Below are 12,772 nucleotides of genomic sequence, written 5' to 3'. Positions count from 1 at the left end.
AGCGCTCACCTTGTTTTATTGGCTGCTGGTGGTAGAACTCCAGCGGGGCCACGATGAAGCTGGTCTGGCCCAGCAGGTTCCAGTGGTTCAGGACCCTCAGGGTCCACACGCCCGGACGCAGCGGCGCCGTCAGGGGGGGTCGGTAGTGCGTGACCTCGGCGGAGGCGTCCACGTGGATGTCGTAGGTGGCGGCGATCACGTTGGTGGGGTCGATCCACACCACCGTGGCCGTCAGGTTGCCTGGGCCTCGGGTCCAGCGCTGCACCGCCACCAGCTCGTCCTGGGGGCCCAGCAGACCCCCCCGGTTCCTGAAGAGACGCTCCTTTGGGTCCCAGTCCGTCCCCACCTGGGCAACACCCAATATATTGTTACCTGTGTGTATGTGTGCGTGTGTGTGTGTGAGTGTGTGTGAGACCTGGACGTGCTGCAGTCTGTTGATGGACTGAGGGGGGCTGGCCAGGGTGAAGTGATCTCTGGGGGTCACCAAGGTCTCCAAGTCTTCCAGCTGGGCAGACGCTCGATTCAAAGCCGCGTGACGCAGCAAGTAACCTTGGAAGCGGTCCGACAGGAAGTACATGTGGACCGAGAGCGGGTGGCCGCTGGGCTCGTACCTAAAACACACACTTGGAAATCATTTTTACAGCTGCGCCCAAACCATGTCTTTATTTAACGCCTGCGCACGCACACGCACACACACACACGCACACACACCCACTCTTGTATTTCTTACCTTCTTGAGACCGCTAAAAAAAAGCCTACCTCTTTAGGACCACTCTTTTCTAGATATATAAAGATGTGTATTTACAAAATTAATAATACATTCATACTTTGCGAATATAAAAAAGCTTGTTGTGAAAAATTAGTTGGAATAGGTCAAGATTTCACAAGAAAATCTTACTTTTGGCAGTATTGTAATTAGAGTCATCATTTTACTCAACGCAAGTCAAAATTTTACAAGAAAAACTGAACATTTGTGAAATATTATGAGAAGTGAAGTGAATTATATTTATATAGCGCTTTTCTCGAGTGACTCGAAGCGCTTTACATAGTGAAACCCAATATCTAAGTTACATTTAAACCAGTGTGGGTGGCACTGGGAGCAGGTGGGTAAAGTGTCTTGCCCAAGGACACAACGGCAGTGACTAGGATGGCGGAAGCAGGAATCGAACCTGGAACCCTGAAGTTGCTGGCACGGCCGCTCTACCAACCGAGCTACGCCGCCCCAAAAAGCTGGAGTTGTACTCAATAACAGTGACAGATGTACAAGAAAAGCTTAACAGTTTGGCAATTTTATGAAAAATAGTCGTAAATTTACTCGACAAAAGTAACAGTTTTTATGAAAAAACTTTAAAATGTTGGCAATATTGTAATGATAATCGGAATTTTACCCGGCAAAATGATGACAAAAGTCATCATTTTACTCCAAAAATGTCACTATTTTACAAGAACAACAACAAAAAAATGCCAATATTGTGATAACAGTCAGAATTTTGTATGACAAATGTCACCATTTTGCATTAAAAAGTAATATTTTTAACATAAAAAAAAGTAATAATTGCAATATTACAAAAACAGAAATATGAGGAAAAAGTTGACACATTGTGAGAAAAAGTTAATTTTTTATTTATTTTTTGTTTGTAATTGGTTTTTAATCTTCATTATTTACTTCAAGTTATTACAATAAGTCTCGGTATAAATATATATTTATATATTTATTTAATTAATTTTGGCCAAAGGGGGCGCATTTCAATTTCTTACACACACTTGTTATTAAACATGTTGGCCAGAGAGGGAGCACTTTTAAAACCGACACACAATCAATTTGAAAAATCCCTCCTTTTTGGGACCACACTCATTTTGTTAGATTTCACCACCAGGAGTTCTAATGAGATCTCTATTATTTGTTTTTAGTAATGTACTTAATGCCGATGACAAACGAGTCACGGACCACAGGTGGACACCCCAGCTGTAGAAGCTAACTGTTAATGATCACTATAGTCTTATTACCGTAGTGTATTTGTTCATCCTCTGGTCACATATGGAACGCGGGTTGTCTTACGTCAGCACCAGAAGTCGTAAAATCAGCTGTTCACCTGGCGGGTTCTTTAGGGCAGTGGTTCTCAACCTTTTTTCAGTGTTGTACCCCCTGTGAGGGCTTCACGGTGGGAGAGGGGTTAGTGCGTCTGCCTCACAATACGAAGTTCCTGCAGTCCTGGGTTCAAATCCAGGCTCAGGATCTTTCTGTGTGGAGTTTGCATGTTCTCCCTGTGAATGCGTGGGTTCCCTCCGGGTACTCCGGCTTCCTCCCACTTCCAAAGACATGCACCTGGGGATAGGTTGATTGGCAACACTAAATTGGCCCTAGTGTGTGAATGTGAATGTTTTCTGTCTATCTGTGTTGGCCCTGCAATGAGGTGGCGACTTGTCCAGGGTGTACCCCGCCTTCCGCCCGATTGTAGCTGAGATAGGCGCCAGCGCCCCCCGCGACCCCGAAAGGGAATAAGCGGTAGAAAATGGATGGATGGATGGTACCCCCGTGAACATTTTTTTAATTCAATTTCCCCCTAATCAGAGCAAAGCATCTTTGGTTGAAAAAAAACGATAAAGAAGTAAAATACAGCACTATGTCATTAGTTTCTGATTTATTAAATTGTATAGCAGTGCAAAATATTGCTCATTTGTAGTGGTCTTTCTTGAACTATTTGGAAAAAAAGATATAAAAATAACTAAAAACGTGTTGAAAAATAAACAAGTGATTCAATTACAAATAAAGATTTCTACATGTAGAAGTAATCATCAACTTAAAGTGCTCTCTTTGGGGATTGTAATAGAGATCCATCTGGATTCATGAACTTAATTCTAAACATTTCTCCACAAAAAAATAAATCTTTAACATCAATATTTATGGAACATGTCCACAAAAAATCTAGCTGTCAACACTGAATATCGCATTGTTGCATTTGTTTTTCAGTTTATGAACTTACATTCATATTTTGTTGAAGTATTATTCAATGAATATATTTATAAGAGATTTTTGAATTGTTGCTATTTTTAGAATATTTTAAAAAAATCTCACGTACCCCTAGGCATACCTTCAAGTACCCCCAGGGGTACGCGTACCCCCATTTGAGAACCACTGCTTTAAGGGATGAATAGGGCACTCCTTCATTAGCTGCAGTCTTGGTTGATCAAATATTGCTGCCTTTGCACCTGTGAATGTTTACTTTTGTATGCACATTAAATCAACAAAAAAAATCCTGACTTTGGAGCAATGTTCACGGACTCTAGTGTTTGGCTCTCTATTAGATGCAATGGTTTTCCGTACTGGGATTATGATTTATGTCCTAACTTGTTCACACCTCATATGGAAGGTACTTTTCCTTGTTGATGTCTCAAGAAGGGCAGACATACAAGAACATGTGCATGCAAACACACACACACACACACACACACACACACACACACACACACACACACACACTAATGGTACCCACCCCATTGCTAACAAGAACCTTCTTGTACCTTCTGAGGGGTCCGACTAAACCACACGCACACACACACACACGCACACACACACCCCAATACTAACAAGAACCTTCTTGTACCTTACAAGGGGTCCAACTCAAACACACACTCGGACTGAGAGCTGATTGTGCGTGGCTCCAAGCTATCGTCATGTTTAGTAAACACAAACACGCTTCACTCAGGTGGAACATTTCTATGAAAGTGTTATTATTTGTGCGTCTGTAATCCAATTCACGTGCATGTACTAATTTTTGTGTCCGCACACACAAATTAAAACACGCACACGCGGCTCTGATTACACGCACACACTTATTGGAATTAGACACACAAATTAGTACACCCTTGTGAATTGGATGACAGACGCACAAATTGCAACACACACTTGCAGATAGTTTTGTTACAGTAATACTCAACACAAGCAGAGAACACCTGATGACCTTTCACCCCTGTGGCGGCCATGCCGGTTGTACCTGCAACTGTTGTCGCTGGGTCGACCTTGCAGCGAGCGGGCGGCGCGGCTCAGGCCCATGCGGGCGAAGCTGTGGTAGTGACTGATTGCCGCGTCCGACGCGCCGGCGACGCCGTCCGTCTCTCGCTCGTAGACGTTCTCCCAGTAGGCGGTGAGGCCCGGCGTGCCCGCCGCGTATTCGCCAAACAGCTGAGCGTCCAGCTGGTTGATGACGTCCTGGTTCACGCTGGCCTCAAACTTCCTGGCGAAGAAGGTGGGCCTGGATGCCTGCTGAATGACACGTCAACAACATGTCAACACACATCAACAACATGTTAACACACATCAACAACATGTCAATAACACGTCAATAACATGTCAACACACATCAACAACATGTCAACAACATTTCAACAACACGTCAAAAACATGTCAACACACATTGACAACATGTCAAGAACATGTCAACACACATCAACAACATGTCAATAACACGTCAACAACATGTCAACACACATCAACAACATGTCAAGAACATGTCAGTAACACATCAACAACATGTCAACACACATCAACAACAAGTCAAGAACATGTCAGTAACACGTCAACAACATGTCAACAACATTTCAACAACACGTCAAAAACATGTCAACACACATTGACAACATGTCAAGAACATGTCAACACACATCAACAACATGTCAACACACATCAACAACATGTCAAGAACATGTCAGTAACACGTCAACAACATGTCAACACACATCAACAACATGTCAATAACACGTCAACAACATGTCAACATACATGTCAACAACATTTCAACAACACGTCAAAAACATGTCAACACACATCAACAACATGTCAATAACATGTCAACAACATGTCAAAACACATCAACAACATGTCAAGAACACATCAACAACATGTCAACACACTTCAACAACATTTTAAGAACATGTCAGTAACACATCAACAACATGTCAACACACATTAACATGTCATCAACATGTCAATAACACATCAACAACACGTCAAAAACATGTCAACACACATCAACAACATGTCAACATGTCAGTAACACGTCAACATGTCAACACACATCAACAACATGTTGACAACATGTCAATGACACGTCAAAAACATGTCAACACACATCAACATGTCAACAACATGTTAATAACATGTTAACAACATGTCAACAACACGTCAAAACATGTCAACACAGATCAACAACATGTCAACAACACGTCAACAACATGTCAACACACATCAACAACATGTCAATACACAACATGTCAATACACAACAACATGTCAACAACACGTCACCAACATGTCAACACACATCAACAACATGTCAACAACACGTCAAAAACATGTCAACACACATCAAAAACATGTCAACATGTCAATAACACATCAACAACATGTCAACACATGTCAACAACATGTCAATAACACGTCAACAACATGTCAACACACATCAACAACATGTTAACAACATGTCAATAACACGTCAACAACATGTCAACACACATCAACAACAAGTCAACAACATGTCAATAACACATCAACAACATGTCAACACACATCAACAACATGTCAACAACAAGTAAATAACATGTCAACAACACAACAACACATAAATAAGATGTCAACACACCAACACATGTCAACAACACATCAATAATGTCAACAAAACATCAATAACATGTTAACAACACATTAACAACATGTCAGTAACACAAATAACATGTCAACAACATTACCAACACATCAATAACATGCCAACACGTCAACATTTGTCAACAACACGTCACCAATAAGTCAACAAGCTGTCAACAAGTCAACAACATGTCAACAACACATCAACAACACATCAATAAGATGTCAACAAGATGTCAACAACACAACACTTCAACAAGATGTCAACAACACATCAACAAGATGTCAACAACACATCAACAAGATGTCAACAGCATGTCAACAACATGTACACAACAAGATGTCAATAACATGTCAATTACACGTCAACAAAATGTCAACACATCACCAACATGTCAACAATATTTCAACAACACATCAACATGTCAACAAGATGTCAATAACACGTCAACAACATGCCAACAACAAGAAAATAACATGTCAACAACACATCAACAACACATAAATAAGATTTCAACACACATCAACAACACTTCAACACATGTCAACAACACATCAATAACATGTTAACACATAAACAGCACATTAACAACATGTCAATAACACAAATAACATGACACCAACATTAACAACACATCAATAACATGTCAACACGTCAACACTTGTCAACAACACGTCACCAATAAGTCAACAAGCTGTCAACAGGTCAACACCACCTCAACAACAAGTCAACAACATGTCAACAACACATCAACAACACATCAACAACACGTCAACAATATTTCAAGGCCACATCAATAACATGTCAACAATATGTCAACAACACAACAACACTTCAACAAGATGTCAACAACACAACAAGATGTCAACAGCATGTCAACAACATGTACATAACAAGATGTCAACAGCATGTCAACAACACGTCAATTACATGTCAACAAAATGTCAACACATCACCAACATGTCAACAATATTTCAACAACACATCAACAAAATGTCAACAACACATGTCAGCCCTTTGAGACACTAGTGATTTAGGGCTATATAAGTAAACATTGATTGATTGATTGATTAACATGTCAATAACTCATCAACAACACGTTAACAACAAAAATAACACATCAACAACATGTCAATTACACGTCAAACCGTCAACATGTCAATTACACGTCAACAAAACGTCAACAACATGTCAAAAACACATCAATAACATGCCGGCACGTCAACAACATTTCAAAACCATGTGAACAACTCAACAACAAGATGTTAACAAAACAACAACGCGTCAGCTGCATGTCAACAACACGAGACAACAGAATGAGATAACACAATGAGACAACAGGATGAGACAACAGAATGAGATAACACAATGAGACAACAGGATGAGACAACACAATGAGATCACGCAATGAGACAACACAATAAGATAACCGATGAAACTTCACAATGAGACGGCATGATGAGACAACACAAAGAGACAATACAATGACACCACACAATGAGACAATACAATGACACCACACAATGAGACAATACAATGAGACCACACAATGAAACAATACAATGAGAAAACACGAGACAACACAATGAGACAACACAATTAGACCACACAATGAGACAACACAATACAATAAGACAACACAATAAGACCACACAATGAGACAATACAATGAGAACACACAAGAGAGCACAATGAGACCACACAATGAGACAACACAATACAATAAGACAACACAATAAGACCACACAATGAGACAATACAATGAGAAAACACGAGACCACACAATGAGACTACACAATGAGACCGCACAGTGAGACAATACTATGAAAACACAAGATAACACAATGAGATCACACAAAGGAAATACACAATTAGACAATACAATGAGATAACACAATGAGACCACACAATGATACAACACAATGAGACAATACAATGAGACAACACAATGAGATAGCACAATGAGAAAACACAAGAGACAACACAATGAGACAACACAATGAGACCACAGGATGAGACAATACAATGACACCACACAATGAGACAACACGATGAGACAACACGATGAGAAAACACACAAGACAATACAATGAGGCCACACAATGAGACAACACAATGAGACAACAGGATGAGACGATAAAATGAGACAACACAATGAGACAACACGATGAGACAACAGGATGAGACAACACAATCAGACAACACGATGAGACAACAGGATGAGACAACACAATCAGACAACACGATGAGACAACAGGATGAGACAACACAATCAGACAACACAATGAGACAACAGGATGAGACAACACAATGAGACGACACAAAGAGACTAGATGAGGCTGTAGAGTGCCCCTTGTGGCTGGTGGGGATAATAAGGGGTTTAAAAATACATCAGCTTCACGAGGTAATAATTAGTCCAAGTTATTTTAGCCCCGCCCACAAAGACCAACTTATTACAGACGCCACACGGGGGACAGAAATATCCAGAAGCAAACGCCCAAAGTACAAACACAATTTTTCTTCTACTGCTGGAGCTGTGACCACAGGAACGCGTGATCATCAATTACACAACTGTAATGTAACACGTATACACGTGTGTGTGTGTGTGCGTGTGAATGTGTGTGTGTGTGCATTGTTGTGATGTCAAACTTGTAAAACTGTTGCATCCATTTTCTGTAGGAATTTTATTGTTTTTTTGAATCAAGTGATCTACATGTTGCAATTGTGTTATTGTTGTGTTACTGTGTGTTATTACTGTCTTATTTTTCTGTTGTTAGCATGTTCATATTGTATTGTTTTGCTGAGTATTTGTCTTACTATTGTTTGACTATTGTTGTAATTATGTTGCTATTGTGTTGTTGTTGTATTAATGTTGTGTCATTGTGTTATTATCGTATTATTGTTGTGTTGTATTAGTGTGTTAATGTTGTGTCATTGTGTTGTGTACTTGCTTTACTGTTGAGTTATTGTTGTATGCTAAATACAACACAATGATAACATAACAGTACAACAGCTAAAACACAACGACACAACAGCTTCATAATAACAACTTAATTACAATGTAGTTGTGTTATTATTGTGTAGCTATGTTATTGTTGTGTTATTTGTATATAGCTGATATCAAAATCTAGTTGTGTTATTATTGTGTAGCTGTGTTACTGTTGTGTTACTATTATGTAGTTGTATTAATATCGTGATATTAAAATGTAGTTGTATTAATATTGTGCAGCTAAGTTATAGTTGTTACTTTTGTGTATCCGTGTTATTTTTGTGTGGGTATTGTTTTGTTGTGTTTCTTTTGTGATACTAAAACATAGCTGTGTTATTATCGTGTAGCTGTGTTGTTATTGTGTAGCTGTTTTGTTAGTATTGTGTAACTGTTATTGTTGTGTTACTTCTGTGTTGTTGTGCTATTGTTTTGTTATTGTTATGTAGTTGTATTAATATCCTGATATTAAAATCTAGTTGTGTTATTATAGTGTAGCTGTATTAATGTTGTGTTATTGTGTAGTTGTATTAATATCGTGATATTATTATTTACTTGTGATACAATTGTGTTATTATTGTGTAACTATGTTATTGTGTTATTGTGTAGTTGTAATATATTAACATTTAGTTGTGTTATCATCATGTAGCTGTGTTATTTTGTGTGTTAATTGCTTAGTTGTGTTGATATTGTGATATTAAAATGCAGTTGTGTTATTTTTGTGTAGCTGTGTTATTATTGTGTAACTGTGTTACTGTTACTGATATTATTGTCTATTTGTGATACTATTGCGTTATCATTGTGTAACTATGGTATTGTTGTGTTATTATTGCGCAGTTGTCTTGATAATGTGATATTAAAATTTAGTTGTGTTATTGTGTAGCTGTGTTATAATTGTGTATCTGTGTTGTTATTGTGTAGCTGTTTTTTATTATACTGCAATGTGTTATTGTTGTGTCATTATTGTGTTGTTGTGGTATTTTTTTATTATTGTGTAGTTGTATCAATATGGTGATATAAAAATCTAGTTGTTTTACTATTGTGTAGCTGTGTTATTGTTGTGTTATTATTGTGTAGTTGTATTAATATTGTGATATTATTGTTTAGTTGTGATACTATTGTGTTATTGTGTAACTATGCTATTGTTGTGTTATTACTGTGTCGTTGAAATAATATTGTGATATTATAAACAGTTGTGTTACTATTGTGTTGTTATTGTGTAACTGTGTTATTTTGTGTTATTATGTAGTTGTATTGATTTTTATTGATTTTGTGATATTAAAATGTAGTTGTGTTATTATTGTGTCATCATTGTGCAGATGTGTTATTATTGTGTAGCACTGCAGGTATTGTGTTACTGTTGAGAATGTATTCACAGTCAAAGCGTGACGAAGCAGTGTGAGCTGGCCGATGAGCATGTTTGGGAAGGGGCGTGTCTCTGACAGGTGGCGAGCAAGGTGATTGGCCGTGCTCACCTGGAAGCGCGGCAGGTCGGCGGTGTTGAAGTCGTTGGGCGAACAGCCGCACCAGTCCACGATGTGTTTGTACTGACACTTGCAGCCCAGCTTGCGGTTCCAGTTGGTGAGTCTCAGGTTGTTGTCCACCATGGTGTGACACAGGGCGCTGTTCTCCAGGACCGTGTGGAAGAAGGACTGCGAGGGATGGCAGGGGCGGCGGCTCAGTGACCTTTCACCTCAACAAGACAGTCCCGTGACGTTACCTCGGCAGGAAGCAGCGTGTAGGCGTAGAAGCGCTTGGTGGCGCCGACCAGCTCGTCCTCCGAGGTGACCACGTAGTCCACCAAGGCCCGGCTGAGCAGGAACCAATCGGAGCCTCCGTCCACCGCGATGCCTTCAGGGATCTTGCGGTCCCCCAGGCGCCACATGTGGGCGTCGCACTCCAGGAAGAGGCGGTCCAGGCCCTGTTTGCGGATGAAACTGAAGTGGAGCCCGTAAGCCAATGAGAGCGAGGGGGGCGTGTCCACAGTGTCTCACCGTGCGTTGTCGCGGCCGTGAGACTTGATGAAGTTCAGGTGACGATGCTTGGACAAGAACGCCACCAGCTGCTCGTTGGTCCTGTCAGGAGACATCAGCCAATCAGCTCACAGGACAGAGACCACCTGACCTCCATTTTCTTTGTCATCTCCTCTGACCTACTGGAACGTTTTTCCGGACTGCCAATCGACTGACACGCGGCTCGCTGATGTCAGAACCATTGATGGCATCGATTTTAGCTGGGGGTGTGTGTGTTTGTGATGTGTGTGTGTGTTGTGTGTGTGTCTGTCACATGGTTATGCTCAGTTTGTCAACTGAAATGTGAAAGAATGTGTCGTGTTTATTATAAATAGCATGTATTGTAATACATACAAATGTATGTACATATATGTATGTATATATGTGTGTATATATACACATATACATGCCTAAACGCACATATATGTCATATACCTGTACATATGTGTGTATATACGTATATATACACATGCACACACACACATACAAATATATATATATATATATATATATATATATATATATATATATATATATATATATATATATTAGGGCTGGGCAACGATTAAAAATTTTAATCGAAGTTAATCGCACTATTTCTCTGATTAATCGCGATTAACTGCATTGTATACACAAAGCCCAATAATGAATTCAAAAGTATTGTGTAGTGCACCTTTATTGGAATATTCCCCCACATGAACAAAAGCGCCAAAACATTCGTTGTGCAAACACAATTTAAATCAGTCCTTGTTAAACAGTAGCAGTTAAATAGCATATTTTATGAAAATCAACTCTAAAAATGTAAATACAAATATTTAAGCTTATTACTACCACTGCCAGGGTATTTAAGTTATCCTGTTTGTTATGGAAAATAAATATAATCTACATACAAATCTCTGAGCCACAATCATAACATCTGAACAGGCAATTTCTGAGGTAACAGCAGAAACATTTTTTTTGGATCAGGGATCTTATGTTTAAAAAACCTATATTATAGGTAGTGGGCTGTTTTAGGGAATTTTTGATCAAATTATCCGTACTAGAAATATTAATAATGTTCTGTTTATTCTGCGTAGTGCACTTAAAATAATTATGACCATATCTAGGAATTGATATGATGGGAATTTTCCGATTGTTTGCTTGGTGCTTTGATAAACTGAAATATACATGGTACTATAGTGTGATGTTATGAGCCAGGGAAAAAAAGAACTACCCTACCCAGCATGCAACAGGAGTGACGAGCATGCGCGGTAGCCCGGTATAGGTTGTGTCGCCATGAGGGCATCTTGTATGTTGTGATATGCACGCTCTGAAAGCAAACGTTAAGAACTCAGCCAACACGCCTCGTCTGCATTATTCATAGACATACAGACAACACATATACTCCGCTGCTTCCCAGGCCGCTGGATGTAGCCGGCAAAGTATTCCCATGCTAGCTAGCCGGTCTAGCAAGCACGCGTCTATCGGTCCAAAACGGCCCGATCTATCCACATTCAGAATTGTCTGGCGGTCGTAAGTGATCCCGGAGTGACCACGCTGTAAGCCTGCCATGAAATTTGCGGAATTGTCCGGTATTTTTGCCAAATGTGCCATCTTTACCAAGAGCCCCTCGACGCCAGGCGACGCCGTCTTGTTAAGAAAAGGCGTTAACAAAATAAAAGCATGTAAACAACATACGCAAATGTGCGATAAAATAATTGTCGGCGTTAATAAATTGATGAGTTAACTCATAATTAACGCATTAATTTGCCCACCCCTAATAAATATATATATATATATATATATATATATATATATATATATATATATACATATATATATATATATATATATATATACATACACATATATATATATATATATATATATATATATACATATATATATATATATATATATATATATATATATATATATATATATATATATATATACATATATATATATATATATACACACATACATATATATATATATATACATATATATATATATATATATATACATACATATATATGTATATGACATATATATGTATGTATGTATATATGTATAAATGTGAACATACACATACAAACACATATACAGTATAAGCACATATACTGTATCTACATATGTGCATCGTATATATAT

The 12,772-nt window shown here is 38.9% G+C and overlaps 1 protein-coding gene across 2 annotated transcripts in view; it reads right to left on the bottom strand.

The window, feature by feature from the left end:
* Positions 1 to 12,772, bottom strand: part of LOC133556114 (xylosyltransferase 1-like) — a 30,816-nt gene that overhangs the window by 2,473 nt on the left and 15,571 nt on the right. Inside the window, exons 5-10 of one of the 2 annotated variants that reach the window (XM_061905738.1) lie at positions 10,622 to 10,702; positions 10,348 to 10,564; positions 10,103 to 10,279; positions 3,996 to 4,264; positions 416 to 611; positions 10 to 346 (exon numbers count right to left, since the gene is read on the bottom strand). In XM_061905738.1, the coding sequence (XP_061761722.1) occupies positions 10 to 346; positions 416 to 611; positions 3,996 to 4,264; positions 10,103 to 10,279; positions 10,348 to 10,564; positions 10,622 to 10,702 (1,277 nt within the window). The remainder of the gene's footprint in view (positions 1 to 9; positions 347 to 415; positions 612 to 3,995; positions 4,265 to 10,102; positions 10,280 to 10,347; positions 10,565 to 10,621; positions 10,703 to 12,772) is intronic. The other variant, XM_061905739.1, reaches the window with a different exon arrangement.

This window comes from Nerophis ophidion, linkage group LG07 (genome assembly GCF_033978795.1).
Source record: "Nerophis ophidion isolate RoL-2023_Sa linkage group LG07, RoL_Noph_v1.0, whole genome shotgun sequence".
NCBI lineage: Eukaryota > Metazoa > Chordata > Actinopteri > Syngnathiformes > Syngnathidae > Nerophis > Nerophis ophidion.
The sequence above is the reverse complement of the archived record's forward strand: the minus strand, read 5'-3'. Positions and strand labels throughout refer to the sequence as shown.